Here is a 21,770-nt window from a genome sequence, read left to right on the forward strand (position 1 = left end):
TTGTTTTCACGCAAAAATACAGTGTGTCCTCTAGTCTCAAGCCACCCAAGCTTATTTGGACCAGGAATTTGTCAGCACAAACAGCATGGGAGCACAGTCCCAGAACTGTATGTGCTAATGCAGAGCCAAACCTAAAACCCCCTCTTCACATGAATTACTCAGCCACAAAGTGGCAGACAAATAAAACTCCAAATTAGTGCCACAAGCAAGCCATAAGTGCTTTGAGGCAGGGACTGCTGTTTGCTTCCATGGTACAACATGTGGCACTGCTGGCTTCTGCCAGTGGTGCAGCATTTAGGAGCCACTCTGCCACAAACAGAGGCCAGCTGGGTTTGCTGGGGCCTCACCTCCCTCATCTCAGAAGATTTTGCAGGCAAAGTTGGTTTTTTTAAAGTCTTAAATTCATTTATAGCAATTTTATTACCAGTGCCTACTTGTATCCCATGTAAAATCGAGAATACATGTAGTGCCAGCAGGCTGAATTCAGGACTCAAAGCCCTATGTCTGATCCTTTGTTTGCCTATGGACTTTTGTAGGTAACCACCCAAGCCCATATGGGTCTCTTAGTAGTTGGACTCCATGATCCTTGTGGGTCCCTTCCAATTCAGATTATTTTCTGTGGAAAAAAAACGCCATGTTCATCTTTCTCAGAGGAGTACTGTGTTGAGACTTAAATAAGGAATGTAGATAGTTAGAAAATATATGTACTGTTTAGGCATTCAGCCTTCTCTAGTGAGCATTTATAGACTGCTCTGTAATCTCATCTGTAGAGACAAAATTTGTTACAGCCCTAGCTAAAGAGCTTTGAAACTCAAAATCTGTCTTCAGCAGAGATATGGGAGAATTTATTTCTGGAGAAATTAGATTAAGTGTTGAAATCTGTCTAAGAGCAGCAACTGGGCTTTAAATGGGACTGAAGGAAAGCCACAGCAAAAATAAAGAATAACCCCAACCTAACAGGTGTGAAATAACTTCAGACCACAGGTTGGATAGGTTGGGTTCCATTTCATCTTTTAACCATGAAATTTTGTTTTCTTTCTCCTTCCTCTGCCTACTTTGGGGGTTTATTTCAGTGCCATTGGCCACCAGTATTAGTACCAAAACCCATTACAGACACAAGGATGTGTGTATTTTATGATGCCTTACAGACCTGGGATCAAACTGCCTCCAGGGGCAGGATTCCCAGGATGTGTTGTGGCAGCTGACGGAGTCCAGCCGTGCTGGTGCTCTCTTGTATTTAGCACACACTCAGCTCCCTACCCGGGTGTGGAGTGTTCTGCAGTCCAGGAGTGCCACGGGCTGTGTTGCTACTCAGATTGCCATCGTTTGATGTGATTGCTTTTCTCTGCTTCCAGGAGAGAAATACGAGCTGCACGCAGGAACAGAGTCCACTCCCAGTGTGGTAGTGCACGTTTGTGACAGCGACATGGAAGAAGATGAGGACCCAAAGAATTCTCCAAAGCCAAAAATCATTCAAACTCGACGCCCTGGTGTGCCGCCGCCTGTATCTAACTGAGCCTCTCCGGCAGAAGCAGCACTTCTCTCTCCTCCAGCACAGCTCTTGGTTTTTGTTTGCTTTGTTCTGTTGAAAGGCAGCCTTTGCCTTCTGAGCACCGGGACATTAAGGTCATTGAAGCCCCTTCACAATAATCAAGCCTCTGTAACAAAAGGGCTAGGAAAAAGATCTTTGTACCTGTAACCATATCACACACCAACTGATAGATCTAGCTGGAAAGGACAAAAGGCTGAGGAAACAAGGGTTGGTTTCAGTCTGAGGATCTTTTCACAGCTGTAATTTGCATACTGAAACACCACTACCAGAGATCGTTTGGGTGGGAATTAGGCCAATATCAGTCTTGGTATTCAAACTCCCAGGATTGCTACTGCCCTTCATCCAGCAGCCTGCTCCTCTGCCCTCCTCACTTCCCAACAGTCTTTTTCCCTTTTTCCTTTTTTTTTTTAAGGGGAGTAGGTGAGTTGTTTTTACTCTACTAGCAGCTTGGTGGCCTTTGCACCCCCCTGGAATTTTCTGTAAGGAATACCATCTTTGCAACATTTTCAGAAACAACAGAAAAGAACCCTCTTCCAGCAATAGCTGTAGAGAATGGTGGTCTGAAATGGTGGCAGGGATGTGAGATGGAGCTCTCTGGGCTGAGGGGAGAGGCAGCAGCTGCTGGGGGGGTCTGGTCAGTTCCTCTCTCTGGAGAGAAGGGAGCCAGAATATCAGTAGGGATTGTCAATTCGTCTTCTACCAAGGGATGAGTGGTGCATCTCTTCGGGTCTGAGGGAGAGGAGGTGACTGACTGCTCATGTAAGATGGGATTCCTTACTCTCTGTCATAGCTGAACGTTCCAGTAACATTACAGGCTGAATGCTTTCCTAATGGTGTGGTGAATAGCCCTGAAATTGTCAGTAATTACTTGCACATCTCTAATATTCAGCCCTTTTCCCTTCCCGTGTCCTGTGCTTCAAAACCCTTTTTGAGCTGTATGCAGTTTGGGTTTGTGGAGGTGAGCAGAGGTTAGTTGATTTTTTTTTTTTTTTTTTCTTTTTTAGGCCAAAGAAAACAGGACCATAATTACACACTTGAAATTAGACTGCATGCAACTGAATCCCCTTTTTTCACCCCATCCTGCATGTTTCTTTCACTTGCAATATATACTGGGTTACAAAAACTGTTCTGTGTTTGCATCATGGCTGACAGCAGACAGGTCCCTGATTCCCTGTCTGGCAGACCTTCCATGATGATTTATTTTTTTAAGGCATACTTGTCATTTGGAGAACATATTTTCTAGACATTTGAGCTCAGATTTTGCATATATTTAAGCATGCGCTTAATTTATGCACATGAGTAGTTCCACTGAAATTAATACTGCAGAAACTGAGTGTATGTGTAAGGTATGGTGGGATTTTTAGGCTAATTAGCTGCAGCTGTACTCCCCAAAGTGACTATAAAATGGCACAGCGAGCCTCCATGGTTTAAAATCCTTTACAGCTTAAAATAAGTAAGTACATCTTGGAAGCTTATTCTAGGATCTGAAAAGTCAGCTTAGGTTCTGCAATCAAGATTTTTGTCATAAAACCTAAAGATCTGGTTTCTGAGGGAGAGTTCCATCACACCCTTAATTAGCAGCAATGCTACAAAGCTTCAGCAGAGTCAGGTCCCCTTTGCAGGGTCTTGGCTTGGCAGCACTTCCAGGACAACAGGCGTGTTGCTCTGCCAGTGAGGACAGGAGATGGCATTCCCAGCCTGCAAGGTGAGGACATCTGGGAATGAGGACTTGTCATTCTCACATAGTTCAGCCTCTGACCACCACAGCCCCTCCTGGTATTTCTGATGAGATGCAGTTCTTTATTTCCATAATGTGATAATTGTTACTGCATTATGGGCATTGTTGTGTGCTGTTACACTGATGGAATACTACTCATTAAATACAGCAGAGACTGAACAGAAAATGGGGCTTTAGTATCTTCATGATATAGGTGTGAAGTTTTCTTAAAGTAACTCCTTAGAGGTGCCATGTCAATTATTTTCCCAGTGATACATTTAAAATTGATTTAAGGAAACAAATTGTTAGTCACAGCCTAGGAATGTATCCTGTTTAAAACACCATCTTAGGCCACAAAGGATATTCCAGCAGTAACACCACTGGCTTTTTGAGAACACACCCAGCACTGATGTCCATAGGGTTTGGACGTGATGTCCATGCCCAGTAAGATGATCAGATATCATTGCTAATGGATTTTTTTAAAGGCAAGACTGTAGGAGGCCAAGTCTTGTCCTTGTATCCATGTCCTCAAACTTTGGAGAGACATGGTTCTGAACTAAGTACTTTGGCCTCAAATGATGTAAAACTACACTGCAAATTAAAGCACTGGACCTTAAATGTTCTTTCCTCAAAGTGCATTTTCAAACAGATTTAAAATGAGGCCTCATTCAGTGAGTACTCCGTGCTTTGGAAAGCTGTGTGGTGCTACCCAGGAGGCAGCAGGACATGGCTCATTGCTTGGAGCATTGAAATAGAAACACAATTACAAACCTGAAAATTCAAAGCAGTCTCTATGGTCAAAGCTTATATATCACCTGTATGTGATAAAATAATGATCATTTTCCTAAAAAAAAAAAAGGAAGTGTTTCATGTATTATTGGAATAATATCCGTATTATCAAACTACAAGCATTTGTGACTCTTGAGAGAAGCTAGTGTTTTACTAAAGGCTGGTTCTTGCCTGACATGGAAAGAATGCTTCTTCCAAAAAATGCTGACTATCTGGAAGGGGAGTTGTCCTGTTCAGTAAATCACAGGCAGAGCCCCTACTAATTTGAGTGGGAATTTGCTTTTCTGAGGTCAGCCACTCTGATTTGCACTTCGCACAGGGTGTCAGGGGTTCTCTCCTGCTGGAGCCCTGGAAGAATGGAGCCTCAGTGTTACACTGTGACTCCTGAGGCACAGTGGCACAGCCTACCTCCTTTTAATTTCCTCCCCAAAGCAGGAACTGGAGGGAGCAGCTGGAGGTGATGCCCTGGGGCCTCTGAAGGGTGGACATGGCTCCTGCTGCTCTTTGGAAATTAAAAGAAGAAAATCAGGGGAGTACAGCTGCTGCTTCTGTTGCCTGCTGCCTACTTGTCCTTTCTGACCTCTTCAGAAATGAAACTGACATTTTAATGACATCCTCACTACAGTTTAAAGCATGAAAACATTTCCAGTGCATGGAGAAAGAGTGTTTTAGAATCTGCTCTTTTGGAACAAAACAAGTAATTTTTGTGGCCTTGATTTTTGTAATTAAGACAAGTGTGCAAACTCCCCCCTTCCTAACATACACAGACACACTCCAGTAAACTTTGTTTTCAGCCAAGAAAATATGGCAAGAGCATCCCTTCCTCAACCATAGCAAGACCACAGCCATAGCCACTGTAAAGTGTTTTAGGTTGTAAAAAATTCTCCCCAGGCATAAATTTTGTAGCACTACTTTGATTCTAAATTGGGTGAGAAGGGTGGGTTGGTTTTTTTTTTGGTCTTTCCCCCTGCTCTGTCCCATTCAGCAACACTGTAAAAGCTTTCAGCAAAAATACAGATTGTTGTTTATATTGAGGAATGGACTGAACTCCTGGAAGGATGCAATTCCAGTGGTTTGTCTGAGCACTGTCACAGATGCCATGAGCTTTTCCATTGTATTGTACATAACTTTTGAAATATTCTATTTAGTCATATTTTATAGGAGTATTAAAAAGCTACTGGCTAATTAATCACTTTTACACTTGTATAATTCAGAGCTTAGTTTAAAATAATAAATATGGCAAACAGTATTTTTGTGTTCTGCTTGCGCTGGTGTTTGGAAAAGCAACATTCAAAGAGTTAAACTATATCGATAAACTGAGTAGTGTGGTGTATACCCCTGCTAGAACTGAAAATGCTTAAACATGTGACATAGGCCAAACTCTGTTTCAGTAGCAATTAAGGGGGAAGCTGCCTTCTTGTTGGCAGGCTATGCCATGTTCCATTTTAAGCTGCTGCAGTTTCACAGTCATGTGAACTTGCTCTGGCTTGCTGTGGATTTGGCTCAGTGTACACAAAAAAAGCTGCAGTGCAGTCCCTGGTGAGCAAAAGCCCAACACGTCCCAGCCCCCTGATGTGGTTCTCACTGTGCTTTTATAATCATGGGTGATGCTGTGGCCATGAGTGCTTGGACAAGGAACATGGCATCCAGCTGCCAGCCAGGCTGGGGTCAGAGGTCTGTCAGCATTCATTTTTATAAAAATTTAAACTAATTGTTGTCTCTTGCATCAGTTTGTGCTGGGTCTTGCAAAAGACTGGAAACTGGGAGATGAGTTTGCTGATAACTATCCTGTGAAATTCTGATACTGAATTGCTCAAATCTGGATTTGAAAAAATGATTTGTTTTTCTGTGTGCCTGGCACACAGAAATCTTCATTTCTCAAAGGATGATTGTTCATCATTCTGAAAATTAGATCCACTTAAGGAGCCTCACTGGAGAAGTAAAATCTGAGCTCTTTAATTCCTTTGAAAAGGACAGGCCTTAACCTCTGTGTTTTAATCAGAAAAACAAGTAATAGTGAACTTCTTCTGGGGTTCTTACCACCTCTTTTAGAGGTGAAAGGCAGGAAGCCTGGTTTATTCTTCACTTTGAGCACCAGAAGAGCTTCCCCCACCACCATGAGTTTCTTCATCCACCCAACTGAAATGCTGTGTTTGTGACAGGCTGGCTGTGGCTCCTCCACCGTGCCTGGCAGTGGACACAGCACTGGGAAATGAGATTCAGGGCTTCAGCTGGGGATGGCAGAGAGCTGTGTCCCAGAGGACCAGACTGATCACAGTCACAGCACTTTCAGATCCTCTGAAAAATATTCAATGAATTTATTTTTGGTCCTTCTTTAGTGGCAAACACCTCAGCACTCAACTTTTGCAGTTTCAGGCTTTCTCTCACATACTAGTGTGAACGAAATACTTTTGGATGCCCTTGATTCCCTTTTGCCTAAGAGATCACTTTTAATTCTGGTTTATCAAAAAACAAAACCAGCTATGGATTAAAGCCAGACCCTCATTTATGCTCAGCATCATGCAATGCTCTTGACTAGCAAAAACCCCAAACACTGCTTTTCCTGGTTTAATCCATCTTCTGGGGGAGTACAGCACATTTCAATATTCCAGGCTCCTCTTAAAAAGAGATGTTTTTATAACAGTAGCTGTGCTCTTTTTTTTGAATACATGTAGACTGCAGCATTCAAGGGTAAAAGGACAAGGCAGGAAGTGTTATAAAAGCTCTTTCCCACAGGTCTGTTTGAAGTGTGGAGTGTATTTGGTTTGGCTTGGAGGGGAGAGAAGCCAGCACTGTTAGAGGCAGAACAGGAGCAGCACTCTGGATGGAATGGCAGGAACCAAGAAAGTCCCTACTGCAGAGATGCTCAGAAAGCTTAAAAAAACCAGCCTGAATTGTCTCTCCCCTTCTGTCAGTTTGTTCAGTAACTACACAGATTCTGGGGCTGCAGCAAGAGTCACCTTAATATAGGATTGTGTCCTGATGCTGCAGCTACAAAGCTTAAATAGGGACTTTTTTAGGGAGGTTCTTGCTGGAGTAAGGCTGGGAAAGCTGTGAAGTGTGAGCAGCCTTGAAGTTAATGAAAAATTAAGATATTCAGAACCTTAAAACAGACTTCAGGATGCAGAGTCATGTACCTGAGAGCTGTAGTAAGAGCCCATTTGAATCAGGGGCTCACTCACAACATTAAGAGTATCCAGCAAGAAAGATTAAACCTCTCTATTGTTCTCACCAGAAAATCAGCCTTCTTTTAACAAATTATTGTAACTGATCATATATCTAGTGCGAGAAAGTTGTGTCTACATTAGTGTCACACAGATGTGTTCTCTTCACTGTTGGGTTAATGAAGGTAAATGTTTTGAATCCATTTTAGAGCAGAGTTCTTGTACAGAAACTTCTGACAGAAATGCCATCTGTAAGGACTGGTGGATCCTTAAGTGTCAGTTTGGCAAGTTGTCCTACTGTGGGTAGCTGCAGAAATATTTCGTGTATGTTGTTGTAGATTTAAAAGCATTTCTCATGGTTTCATTCGAGTGTCTGCATTTCTGACACGGATGTGACATATCTGTATATATTATAAATCAATACTATTTTTAACCACATATTTTGTACAAATATTCACATTAGCGCTGTACTTCAATGAAAATCTATTATGGTATTAAACATTTTGGTGGAATTAGCAAACTCCTTGTCCGTGCTTTACTTTCATTTTATATCAGTGTTAAGCAGCTGAGCCATTTCTGGCATCCAAGGCAAATATTAAAATTTCCAGCTATTCATGTTGTTCCTTAAATCCAGGTGCACCTGTACCCTCTAGTGACTGATCCCAGCCACTGCAGAGGCAGCTCCCAACACTTCTAGATCCCAGAAAATCAAACCTGAAACAACAGTAAATGTGAGCAGAGTGTTTTCTAGCTAACGAGTAACAACGTGGGACAGCACATTGCTGTTGAGGGACACCCAGCAAGAGATTTCAGTACGCACAGGTGCAGTTTTATAACAACTTTACTTTTTTCCATTTCTCCAAAGTTTCTGGTGGGGTTCACAGCCAGGAATCCCATAGTGGACTTTGTCCTATAGGAGCAGAACAGCGACGTCCACGCAGGTTCTACCAGGCACAGCAGCAATGTGATTCTCTGGGCTTGGACTAGCTCAGCCTCACACCTGTAACAGGACAGCAGTAATGAAGGAGGGGGGAAAAAGACATTAAGAAAACAATTAGAAGAGCCTTGTTCCCTAGTACAATCCCTGGTGGTATGGTGAAAGGGAGAAAGGTATCACATATATGTATATAGATATACATATAAAAATAGAAATTTAGAAATATAAATATATACAAAATATTTATTTATTTAGTAGATAGGCAGTGCTTGTGTGCAACAATTCTATGATTCTGTGTTCCAACGCACCAGTAAGAAGAGAGTTTTGTACACTGCCATAAATTGGGGTGGGGTTTGTGTACATACACAGGACACAGACTTTGGACTCATACATAACACAGATCCTCAACTAGGAAAGGTGGAAACCTAGCTTGGATTTTTGTCCAGTTCAGCAGGTTAGATTCTAGTGAGATGGGGAAGGATAAATTCATTTTCATTCCAGGACATAGCTGTGAGTCTGGACATCAAAAGGTGGGGAAAAGCATCTTCTGGGAAGCAAATGGAAAATTTAGAGCTTCAGAACACAAGAGGAGAAAAAAGGTTGATAGAAAAACAGCAATTTTAAAATTATTATTATTTCTAACTGAAGAGGCACTTCCAGATATCCAAAGAATGAATTTTACTCTTTGTTTTCCAGTCAGCAGAGCCAGCCCTGCCCAAGCTCTATGACATGCAGCAACGCCCTTACAACGCTTGTGACATCTGTGCCTGGGCTGTACCAGGGAACACCACCCGAGGTCACCTCACCTGTGACCCGGGGTGCTGGGGACAGCAGCTGGACATGGCCCAGCTGTGCCCAGGTGGGCAAGAAGGCCAAAGGCACCTGGGCTGTACCAGCCACGATGTGGCAGCAGGGCCAGGGCAGTGACTGTCCCCTGAGCTGGGACCTCCAGGGCTGTGTTCAGTTCTGGGCCCCTCACTTCCAGAGGGACATTGAGGGGCTGGAGCGTGTGCAGGGAAGGGAACAGAGCTGGGGAAGGCTCTGGAGCCCAGGTCTGAGGAGGAGCAGCTGAGGGAGCTGGAAAGGGGCTCAGCCTGGAGAAAAGGAGGCTCAGGGGGAACCTTGTGGCTCTGCACAGCTCCTGACAGGAGGGGACAGCCAGGGGGGATCGGGCTCTGCTCCCAGGGAACAAGGACAGGACAAGAGGACACGGCCTCAAGCTGAGTCAGAGGAGGTTTCGGCTGGACATTAGGAACAATGTCTTCACAGAAATGATGATTCGGCACTGGAACAGGCTGCCGAGGAAGGCCGTGGAGTCACCGTCCCTGGAGGCGTTCAAGGAAAGACTGGACACGGCCCTGAGGGCCGCGGTTCAGCTGACGCGGTGGTGCTCGGCCACAGGCTGGATCTGTGCTCTCAGAGCTCTCTCCCGAACCAAAAGACGCCGTGCCTCCGTAATTCCGCAATTAATTCCGTAATTCCGTGTCCCCCTCCCGCCGGGCCCGCCCCGCGCCGTTCCGCCCCGCACGCTCTGAGTGACGGCGCCGGGGCCGCTCCCGGGCGGGACGGGGCCGGGCCGGGCCGGAGCCGCTGCTCCGCGGCCCCTCAGGTAACGGCGGCGGCTCCGGGGCTCGGGGGGTGCGCGGCCTCCTCCGGCCCGGGCTGGTGGGTGTGTGGGCGCTGCGTGTGGGGAATGGCGGCCTGGGCTCGGCATTCGCGTGGGCTGGGCTCCGGCGGCCGCCGAGCGGGGCCCGGGGCGCTTCTCTGTCTGTCTTGTCCGTCCGTGTGTCCGTGTGGCAGCTCCTGCCCTTGGCAGTGCGGTGGGTTCGTCCCCACGGAGCCCCTCGGGTCCCCAGAGTTTTGTGGTGCCGAGCTCTGCAGAGACCCCGGTCAGGGGATGTGCTTAGGCTGTATCTGCAGAAGAGCAGTATGAGAAGGCCTTGGAAAAAACCCAAACCAGCCGTCATTTATTATTTATTGAGAGCATGCAGTGAAGGAATTAGAATAAAAGAATTATAGATCATGATGAGTTCATTAGTAGTGTAAAATTCAGAAATAGAGACTTGATTTCACTTCAGTCTATACATGTCCCTCCCCAGAAGGGGAATTTATGGGCTATGTCTAATTTGGCAGCTGGGATTCTGATGAACACAACATTGTTTTGTCCCTTCGTCCTTCAGGTTCAGCTGGAAGAAATCCCCCATCAGGTGGATTTGAGGTAATCCGTAGCCTTTAGGTCTGTGTTGTTTGCTGAAAGGGAAATTAGGACATTCTCTGGAATGTCAGATTGTTCTTAGCAGAACTCAAGGCCTGGATTTCAATTTTGAGGGACACACAAGTTTGGTGTAACATTTTACTGCCTGCAAGTTGCAGAATCCTATAATCACAGAGTAGGTTGGGTTGGAAGGGATCTTAAAGCTCATCTCATTCCAACCCCCTGCCATGGACAGGGACACCTTTCATGAGCCCAGGTTGTTCCAAGCCCTGTGCAACCTGGCCTCAGACAATTCCAGAGATGGGGCGGCCACAGATCCCATTCCATTGTTGCAGTGGTATTCAGATGCTTGTTATACCATAACTTCTTATATTCACTAGGATATTTATGTACTCTGAGTATTAAGATGGGTTTATTGGTTGCATATTCACTGTTTTTCAGCTGAATTTCAGAGGTGATTGAGTCCCAGAGGATTGCTGAAAAATGGGAACCTAAAGGGAACTGTAACGAAATTGATACCACCCATATGCAGGATTGGATTGAGCAATATCTGGTCTTGTGGTTAAATGATGCTGTTGAACAAGAAGTGAGAAATATTAGCATGAAATTTTAGGTCAATTACAGACAGGGAAGTTCTGTGTGAGGGTTCTTACACGGATCTTGCTTTGAGTAATTATCTGAGTTTTAAACGAGAAATTGTTTGAGAAGAACAGGAGGAAACTGGGGCAAGGGAGCACAAGCCAATACAAAGTGAAATTATGTGTCATATTGTGTCAGATAAGGACATAATAAGGACTTAGATGAGGAATGCCTGTCATAGCTTGGAGGAGTCAAAATCCTTGAGTCTTATGATCAGAATTAGAATCACAGAATGGTTTGTGTTGGAAGGGACCTTAATTGTCATCTTGTCCCAAGTCCCTGGCATGGACAGGGACACCTTCCACCAGACCAGGTTGCTCACAGCTCTGTCCAGCCTGGCCTTGAGCACTTCCATGGATGGGGCAGCCACAGCTTCTCTGGATGTGTTCCAGGGTCTCACCCCCCTCACAGTAAATAATCTCTTCCTAAAATCTAATTTGACCCTGCCTTCTGGCAGTTTGAAGCCATTCCCCCTTGTCCTGTCACTTCATGCTTTTGTAAAATGTATTTTAGAGTATATAAATACATAAGGAATATTTTAGCCACTCATTGTTAAAACTAAGTTACAACTTTGACAACTTCTGCCTCTGCTCAACAGATGCCATGTTGCCTCAGAGGAGGGGACAGATGCCTTCCAGAACAGCCATGAGCAGTTACTGGAAAGTCCTGGGGATTTTCCTACTCTCTGTTCCGAGCGCGCCGTGTCTCCAGGCAGCGCAGCCCGGGGTGCTGCTGGTGTCCTTTGATGGCTTTCGCTGGGATTACATCTACAGGGTGCCCACCCCCAACTTCCACCATGCCATGGAGAGCGGGGTGCACGTCAGGCAGGTGACAAACGTGTTCATCACCAAGACCTACCCCAACCACTACACCCTGGTGACAGGGCTCTATGCTGAGAGCCACGGCATCGTGGCCAACGAGATGTATGACCCTGTCCTGAACGAAACCTTCTCCCTGAACAAAATGAACACCCACAACTCCAAGTTCTGGGAAGAGGCCAGTCCAATATGGGTGACAAACCAGAGGGAAGGACACAAATCTGGTGCTGCTATGTGGCCTGGAACAGATGTGAAGATACATGGAGTCTTGCCTACACATTACATGCCCTACAATGAATCTGTTCCCTTTGAAGACAGGGTAGCAAAGCTCATCAAGTGGTTTACATCAGAAGACCCCATCAACTTTGGTCTCCTGTACTGGGAACAGCCTGATGAGTCTGGACACTTTCTGGGCCCAGAGAGCCCATTTATGGGAGCAGTAATCCGTGACATTGACACAAAGCTGGGATATCTCATTTCTGAACTGAAGAAAGCAAAGCTGTGGGGTGTGATCAATGTCATAGTCACGAGTGATCACGGAATGTCACAGTCGTCCTCAGAAAGGCTCATTGAGCTTGATCAGTACGTGAGCAGAGAGCTCTATGCAGTCATCGACCACTCCCCTGCAGTTGCCATTTTGCCAAAAGAAGGTAGGAACTACAGCAGTAACCTTCCTGAGGAGGTGCTTGAGTACCCAAACTTCACAGACTGAGTTGGTGGTAGCAGCACTGATGGCAGTAGGACATCAGCCTTGAACAAGGAGTACTTGCAGGACCCCTTTGTTCTTTTTGTGGGCTCTGCCAAAAGCCTGGCTGAACTTTCAGAAAATAGAAGGGAGCAAATCTGTTTGCTGTTGGCTAATATTGCCAAGGATCCTTTAGTCCTTTTGAGAAGTAAGATAGTCTAATGGCATTATCAAGGCTGAATGGTGCTCTAGATAGATAACACCTGAATGTTACATATCTTGCCTTTCATCAAGATGCTGAAGCCATAGTGGAAGAATTATATTTCTAACTCAAACAGTAAACTGAGAACAGATGGGGAACTTTGATAAAAAGAAAGCCTCTGTTGGCTATTTGATTGGCTGCCAGCTATTGTAGTTCACTGAGTTTTTTCCCCATCACGCTGAACAGCCAGCCAGTTACATTTATACCATTTTTATTTAGATAAAGGTGGGCAAGAACAATGTTGGAATCAAAATCTGAAATCTGGTTGCAGTCACTGAAGGGTTGCTGAGGTGTCAGGTGTATGTTTAGTGTCACTAATGCATCTGCTTTTTATTTTGATGGTCAAGTACTCTAAACTACTTGGTGCAAAAGTGTAAACCTGGAAAATAACACCCCTACCCACACAAAAAAGTGCTAATTTGGAAGCTGAATTTCAAGGTGACCTTCTGAAAAGGTGTTTTTTAAGAATTCTGTAACATTTGCATAAGTAATGGATATATAGTACTCTGTATTTAATGCCTAAGCAGGGAGAGTATTTTCAGAATTAAGTGACCTGTAAGTCACTTAATTAAAGCATGAACAAATGTGTGTTGTCATTTTTAACGTGAAGAATAGTCCAGATTCAAATGTGAATATGTCCAAACTGAGGTCTCTGCTGTCTGAGCAGTCAGGCCCTGTAGCTGGGTGCTGTTTCTCTCTGTGGGGATAAAAGAGCCAAGTTTGGAAGCTTCATCCCCACAGAGGTTGCCCAAGATGTTCTCATTGGCAAATAAAGAAGCTGTAAAAGTAAACTTCAGTGCTGACATCTCCTTAATGCAGTAAAGGAGAACTTTAAGATGTGTAACTTGATTCTCCTGTCTGCTAAATGCTGAAAAGAAACAGCATCTCTGCTGCAATTAGATGACAGAACAGTAAAAAAGCCATTTCAGTGGATTTCAGGAACAGCTTGGATTTGATTTTGCCCAGAGATTCAGGTATTTATTACACTACCAATAAACAAGAATTAGTTTTGAGCACAGCTAAAATTCTTTCCTTCAGTGGTACCAGATGTGATTTTTATTATAAAACAATGAGTGTCACTGTCAGTTCAGGTATGAGCTAATATGTGCTTAAGTACATAACACTGATTCTTCACCTGCTATTCAGTTGTCTTTCTTAAACCAAGGGAATGGTAAAACTTAGTGAGATTGAGGAAGAGTTTAAATGCTTAAAAATGCAGCAATTTCTTTTAACTGTTTGGCTATTGCTTCCCCAAGAGATGGATTAAAACCATTATTTAGCCATGCTGGTGCATTAGTGTGTGTGGAGAACTAGATGTTCACAAAGAAGCTGTACCACTGCTGGTGATGCTGGCCTTTTTCTTGCATTTAATATAAATATATTAATTCAGATCATTGGGGTAAAATCAAATTTGCTGTATCTGGGGCTTCTCCTCCCTGCCAGCCCATACAGAAAGCTGGCAGAGCAAAATTCACTTTATTACTAATATAGTCCTAGAAATGCTGCATTAAAGCCCCTCTTCTTGTGGCTGTAACTGATACCTTCACTTTTGCTGTGTCATCTTGACCTTTGTTTTGTTTCTTAATTTAGTGATTTTTTTGTGCCAGTTTGACATAAGAAACAATAATGTGTTTTCTTCAGAATATATAAATTAATGTGTATTCCTTCAGAATTTCTGTACTGGATTCTAGGAACTGAGGGGGAAAAGGAAGATGGTTTCTTTAGAAACATTGGCCACTTTGTCCCAGATTTTTGTCACTGATATCCATTCAGAACTCCATGGATACTGGAATGGCAGTCTGAAAGGGGCCTGCAGACACACAGTGCATTCAGCTGCATGTGTCACACAAATACTCACCCAAGTCAGAGCTGAGGATTTGGGGTGTCACAGGAGTCTGTTGTGTGCCCTCCATGGCTCTCAATAGCAATCTGGCCTTCAGTGGAGGAAGGGAATGAAGAAATTTGGTCAGATGTCAATTCCTGCACTTGCTTTTGTGTTCCTGGCTGTTTGTTCTGTTCCTCCATTCTGTGCACTGGTGTAACAGCCAGCTTGACCAACTGGTTGTGGCTCTTCAGTGGCTTTTATTGGAAAGGCAAGCTCAGAAACTGGAAGTAAGCAAATAAAGAATTGGGGGTGGGAAATGCCTATTTATTCAATGTCAGTAGAGCTCTTGAGTGTGTGTGCTCACTGTGACTAGGGAAGGGAAAGGAGCAGGCACTGGGAATGCAGAGGAGTAGCTCATGCTGGTGGCTGTTACTGAATAATAAAGGAAAGCAACAAACTGCTTTAAAATAGATGAAAAGTGTCACTTGTTGTCACAGCCAGCTAGGTGACAGAATTTGGCCTGAATGCAGCCATTACCTCACAAACAGGTTTAGGAGGTGTCTTCTTGCTTTCAGGCATTGCACAAAGCTAGGAAGGTTTGGTTCCTTTTCCAGGAGACAACTGAATGCTTCCTAACTAATTCCTGTGAGAAGCTTACATTCTGATAACTGTGAAATGAGGGATTTTTCTAAAATTAGCAAGGCAGTTATTGCTTGGGAACAGGCTGTGAAGTCTGGTGCTGAGGGGGATCTTACTGTGACTGAGGCTCTGGGTTTCTCACAGGAACTTCTGTGCACACACTGTTGTCTCTTACAGTTACAATTCACTTGTGGGAAAGTACATTTTGCCCTCTTCTTTCAGCTGTATTTGAACTACTGATGAGTTCAGCAAATACTGATATGTTTAATTTTTGTCTTTTGTCTCTTTTGTTTGTTTGAAGGCAAACTGGATGAAGTATATGAAGCTTTGGCCAATGCTCATCCCAACATGACTGTGTATAAAAAGGAGCAGATTCCAGATAGATTTCATTACAAACACAACCATAAAATCCAGCCCATCTTAGCAGTGGCTGATAAAGGATGGGAAATTGTCCAGAACAAGACTGATGGTTTTCTACGTAAGTATTCTGGCTTTATAGTGTTCTGCTGTATCTTCCAAGGCAGGGACCTTATGTGGTACTTTATCTCCTAGCATCAGCAACCAATGTTCATTTTTTATTTTTTTTAAGGCTGGGAAGGAAAACTAAAGTGTGGGAAATTTATAATTTTTTTTCCTGATGGTATGGGAAGCACCTACTGTTAGAGGAGGAGGATCTGCACTTACTGTTTCTTTAAACATGAAACTTGCTGAGATAAGATCAATCACACGTGTTTTAGTGGCCTCATACTTGAGGTCTTTCAGGATGTAGCAAACCAACAAGCACTTCCTGAGAGATTAAAAAGGAAAGTTGCAACTTAATATGTTGAATAGAGAGTGAATAGGGTTGTTTTATCATGTTTTAGTTATTTACTGGAGAAGGGTTGGGTTGGAAGATACAAGAACATTTTCTGAATGTTCTCAGCTTGTCTGGATCCTACTACACTTGGAGTAATCTCATTCTATTGCTACAAAGAGTCTTTGGATATTGTGTTACTGCACACTGGTGATTTTCATTTGCCTTGGAGGAAAAAATGCATTCTAGGTGATTTGGAGGAATAAAACCCCCACACTTTGAAGCTCCTCGCCTTCCAGTTTTGAGGTTTATTATAGGTAGCATGGAGGCAGTGAACTGTAACTTCTTGGTAACCTAAAATACAGGTGTTACATGCTCAGTTCTTGCATTTTTAATTGAGAACCTTTTGAACTTTGCTGCTGGTTCTGAACCTGAAGTGTGTTATCAGCAAGACTGAACAAGATTTTCAGTAGCTGCTGAAAGCACCTTCTTGTGCCTGTGTGTTTGACATTTTCCCAGTTTTTAATGCCCCTGTCAGGAGTGGGTACTGGACATCCACCAGTGAGTTCTTCCTTGTTGAAGAGTTGATGGTGCACAAAATTGGACAAAATTTCAAAGTGTCTCCTTGGAATCACATGGACAGTCTGACTCTACATGTTTGGTTTTTTCTCTAAGAGATCTGGACCAGTTGCAAAGTTGGTATTTTTTCCTTGAGGAAAATCAAGGAAGTGTGGGTGTACACAGTGTGCCATTGACAGTGCTGTTAGTGCCATATGAGCTCACTTTTTTCCTCCCTCTTTCTTAAACAGTGCTCTCTGTTGTGGGTTTTTAGGTATTTTCTCTTTGTAATTCTGAGATTTAGTATTTGCTAGGAGACATTTGTGCTGTCAAAACAACCCTCTCTAAGGATGCTGTGCCTTTTCTACATTCTACTAATTCTAGGAAAATGTTCAATGCCTGTTCTGCAACTTGGGAATATTGACCTTTATCTATCTTTTATTTCTAGTTGGTAATCATGGATATGACAACACTGTACCAGAAATGCATCCCATTTTTTTGGCAGTTGGGCCTGCTTTCAGAAAGAATGCCACCAAACAATTCATGAATGCTACAGACTTGTACCCCTTACTGTGCCACCTGCTGGCCATCAGCCCACTGCCCAACAATGGTTCCTTCAGTGCTGTGGAGGATATACTTGCTGAGAAAGTTCCTGGAGGCCGTGGTGCAGATTCCTACTCCACTGTGGTAGGAGTCTTCCTGGGCAGCTTGCTTGTTTTTGTTTTTACTGCAGTTTTTGTTAAGCATTTTGTCCTTGCCCAAGCAAATTCCATGCAAATCCGACACACTGAAGCTGCCCAGCCACTGCTGCAAGATTAATAACAGCTGGGATTATTTCCTCTTTGTGGCTTAAAATAAGCCTATACAAAGCAAATAAACAATGGAGGGGGATTAGCATGAATATGTGGAGTGAAAGGAGATGGATGCTGATCCATTGCAACCAGGGATGGAGAGAGAGCACATTCCTGTTTCACACTGCAGCCACTCCAACTCCCAGGGCTTGAAGATATCCGGGGTAAACCTGGGAAGCTGTGTGTGTAGACCTGTAGTGACAATAGACCTCAAGTACCTTATTATGGCTATTTTTAGGGAAATAACATCAACTGGGGTGCACCTCACAGACTATTAAGGGTGATTTCATTTCTCACCCTCTTTTTTGTTTTGTTCTTTGAGGGTTTTTTTGAGTCTCTTTGATTTTAACAAGTCACTGAATGGTACTAAACTTCTTTGTTAGTATTTTCCTTCCCTGCCCAAGGAAGCTTTTGCACAGATCACCATTACAGATAACTTGGTGGGTTAAATCCTGCAGGAAAGAACATGATTATTCAGCTAGGTCATGCAGTGCTAGGTGTCTAAGTTTAGAGTTACATATATTTCTTCAAATTACTGTGTTTAATGCAGCTCCAAAATACAAATCTTAAATGGCATTGCCTTTAGCAATCAGCATTAAACTGCTTGATGCTTAATGTTTTAAAAATTTATTTAAGTAAATAAAGGTTTTTGCCACTTTAGATATGATTTCAGGTAAATGTAGGTCTTTACTTTTTTAAATTTCCTGTGCACTGCAATAAATTTTGTAGGAGTTCCATGCAGCTGGCAGGATAAAGACATGTACAAGCACCAAACCTGTATATCCAAATGGAGTCTTTTGTATTTCTGTGGTACTAAGGAAGGTGAATAAGTTAAGGAACAAGGTTGCTCAGGCTGGTTTCAGAATGTTATCAGGCTTGTCCCTGGTCTGCTACTGGAGATTCTGAGTTTGACTTGTGACTTGTGTTTTATCTGCTCTGTCTGGGTAGGCCCTGGAATGGGATGATCAGGATTACACATGCAGTTTAAGGGGCAGCTGGATAAATCTTAAGCCATAAATGTTCTCAAATCTGAAAAAGCACACTTTATTAATAAAAAAAAAAAAAAAGGTGTAAGACTGGAGTTTAATTTTCCAGAGGAAAACCTCTGTCAGGGAAAAATAATAATTCTGAGTCAACAAAGGTACATATTCTCACTGTGTGTGGCAATAAATCTTCTTGCTAGTGTAGCTGTGAGGTTTTTTGTGAGCTCACTTAAATGGTGAGAATCTGCTGACTAAATTTTGTATGAAAAACGTTCTGAAGTGAGAAAAGTTGTCTATTGTCTATTGCTCTCCTCTTCTCCCTGTGAGATGACAGAGTATTTCTCAGCATTTTGTTGCTGAGTACGATGCCTGAAGGAGAAAGAAGCTTTCAAAATTAGTGCAGAAGTAGCAGACTGAGTATTTTTAATTCAGTTTATGTCTGTATGCACAGCCCCCAGCAGAGGGCAAGGATGGGAACTCCTGGGCTTTGGATGTGCTCTGCCAAACCAAGGGCACGACAGTCAGTTCTGCAAGGGAGGGCTGGGGTACAAAACTGCTCTTGCTGGGCTGAGTTCCAGACTTAATGAAGATCTGTTGTGGTTATCTGTGATGGCAGGGACACCTGCTTAGCACCAAGCTGTCCTGCAGACAGATGTGGGCATTTCCAGAGGCCACATTTGGGTGCAGGGAATGCTTCAGAGGGAAGGCAATGAAATAGCCCAATTTAAGAGTTGTGCTGAAAGTTCAGCTGTAATTGTAGCTTTAGGAAGGCAGGAAAAATGCAGCTCTGCTGGAAGACAGCCCTTGATTTGGGGGATGTATGTGATAATCCTGTGAACTCCAGCTGACTCAGTGCTGTGAACTGCCTTGTTTTCCTGCATTGCCATTTTCTTAAGGAAACACTGAAGGAAAAGGTCTGTGGGGCTGATTCTTGGTGCAGCTGGCCCTTAGCTGTGCCTGAAATTGAATTTACTGGCACAGGTAAAACTGAGTGCTGCAGGGGCTCCAGCTGAACCACAATACCAGTAACATGTTCACAGCAGTTTTCAGAGATCAGAGAAGTCCGAGCACAAAACCCAAACCTCTGAGTTGTTACTGATCCCTTCCCTACCCACCTCCCAAAAAGTGGATGGCACACAGCAAACTGATGCACTGAGTCCACCTTTTCTTGCCCATTTGCAGCTTAAAAATGAGTTATAGCACAATGGTATTGTGTGTTTAAAGGAAGATCTTCAGACTTTGATAAGGCAATAACAGTGGCAATTGTCATAACAATGCCATAACCCTCACCTCTTGCTTCTGCTTTGGACCATGTTGCTTTAGTAGAAATTCTTCTCATTGCAGTAATTTCATAGCAGTGATCATGGCAGATGTAACAATAACTGGGTTGTAATCTCAGAGCTTTTCCTTAAGCCCCACTTTAATTGTGGCAAGTGTAGTTCTATCATCAGCCAAAGTGACCCTTGATTTTAAGGAGGGGGCAAAGTTTGTCAGTGTTCATCAGTCATTTGGGACTTAGATCTACCTGCCCAGATATGCAGCAAGGACAGAGCAGTAGGTTTCCCCCAACAAAGGGTTTGGTAACAATAATGCCAGAATAGGCTGGGGACACAAATGTGAGAATTGTTGATGTCATTGTTCTGTATTGCACTGTGAGGCCTTTCTTTGAGGAGGGCAAAATAAAACTTTGTAAAAAAATGAAAGGAATCTTGTAGCATTTGGGTATTTCAGATTAGGGTCAAACATTTCCTTTATTCTTAGGTGTATTTGCAGGTACCTCTTGGGTAGTTCCTTGTTAGGACATTTGCCCTGGTTTAAGTTACTGGGTATCAGTTAATGAAATTGAAAGCACAGATGATGCCACTGGAGAAAAGCAGTGACTTTTTCTCTGATGTGACATTTTTTCAGACACCTTTTTGGATGGGGGGATGTGGGATTTGGTTTCTGTGTATCTGATACTTTCTATGATGTACAAACAAGTTTATTGAAATTTGAGTACACTGTGTACTGCTTGTAACTTAACTTAAACTTGGAAACCAAGAATGATGCATGATGTGTTTATTACTGACCTGTGGAGCATACAGATGTCAAATGTTTTCTTTGTTTCTTCTTGTTTGGAAATGCTGAAGTTAAAATACATCTTTGCTATAATGCTGTCAAGCATGGAGTGCTGGCTTCATTGAAAACACTTCTGGAAAACAAAATTGAACTGGGGGGAGATGACTGGAGAAGAATGGTTTCAACTTGTATGCATCTCTGCAAAGTGTATGCCTTTGGACTCTGCAAAGTGTATGCCTTTGTTAAAAATAACTGGAAGTGTGATAGAAGTTTGGAATTTTAGGTCACACTTCTTATGTAACAGACTTCTTGTTTCCCACCTTGCTGCCATATATGAAAAAAACAGGTATGGCTTACCAATAGTGGGAATCCAGTTTCTTTTACTAAAAAAAAAAAATCTTCCAGACTTTCTTGGTCAAGAGCTGCAGTAGTACTGCTACAAGAAATGCAGTATCAAAATTAAAAAAAAAAAGAGAAAAATCAGATTCATTAAATCACTTAGGTTGGAAAAGTCCAACCACTAACCCAGAACTGCCAAGTCTGTTATAAGATGAAATGTTGCACAAACTGACTTTTCACACTATCATAGAATACTTTGGGTTGGAGGGGACCTTAAAGATCAGCTCATTTCAACCCCCCTGCTCCCCTGACCTCTGTCACAAGTGTGAACAGCAGAATCTTGACCTGCATGTGGGAGAAGGACAAATGTGCGGTGGTTGGGTCCTGTTGTTCTGTAAAATGGAAATTTAACAGGCTTACTTCCCAATTTCCTTCCCTGCTTAAATAATGCCATGGATGCTGTGTTGGCCATATCTGTGCTGCTGTTTAAACCTTTCATGGCATGTTTGCCCTACAGTAAAGGTGATATAGCATTTATTAGATAGTAAACTACAAAAATTGTTGCAAGCACATGAAAATTATAAATTCAATAGTGGTACCAGCCTTTCCATAATGAAATCCTTATCTGAATCCTATTAACAAACCTCTATTACTGGGGTTTTTTTTGCAATAAAAGATGCTACCATGCATGTTACAGCAAACATCTGTCCCTGTGGTCTGGTCCTTGGAGGTACACAAGGTTGGTTTATTTGTTTATTTTCACAGGCAGTGTGTAGGCAGGGAGTTACTGAAAGCAGTGTTTCAGAGCTGTAGTCAGGTGCAATCAGCTCAATTCTGGAATTGTTTCTGTGATGCCGATGCCCAAAAAGCACAGAACCCCAGAGGGGTTTGTTTTAGGGCTGCTGTACCCAGTGTGGAGTGTCCCTGTGTGGAGGCAGTCAATGTA

At 43.2% G+C, this 21,770-nt stretch overlaps 2 protein-coding genes across 3 annotated transcripts in view; both read left to right on the top strand.

Annotated features, from left to right (window-relative positions):
• The window catches only part of RCAN2 (regulator of calcineurin 2), an 84,594-nt gene extending 76,852 nt beyond the window's left edge, over positions 1–7,742 (top strand). For both annotated transcript variants that reach the window (XM_059469644.1, XM_059469645.1), the window contains one exon: positions 1,356–7,742. In XM_059469644.1, coding sequence (XP_059325627.1) covers positions 1,356–1,516 — 161 coding nt within the window. In that variant the 3' untranslated portion in view covers positions 1,517–7,742. The remainder of the gene's footprint in view (positions 1–1,355) is intronic.
• Positions 7,743–9,541: 1,799 nt separating this feature from the next.
• ENPP5 (ectonucleotide pyrophosphatase/phosphodiesterase family member 5) lies at positions 9,542–20,965 on the top strand. The gene is made up of 4 exons (XM_059469638.1): positions 9,542–9,768; positions 11,612–12,481; positions 15,544–15,720; positions 17,042–20,965. The coding sequence occupies exons 2-4, from the start codon at positions 11,617–11,619 to the stop codon at positions 17,410–17,412; spliced, it is 1,413 nt and encodes a 470-aa protein (XP_059325621.1). The 5' UTR covers positions 9,542–9,768; positions 11,612–11,616; the 3' UTR covers positions 17,413–20,965.
• The last annotated feature ends 805 nt before the right edge of the window (positions 20,966–21,770 follow it).

Source organism: Ammospiza nelsoni, chromosome 3 (assembly GCF_027579445.1).
Source record: "Ammospiza nelsoni isolate bAmmNel1 chromosome 3, bAmmNel1.pri, whole genome shotgun sequence".
NCBI lineage: Eukaryota > Metazoa > Chordata > Aves > Passeriformes > Passerellidae > Ammospiza > Ammospiza nelsoni.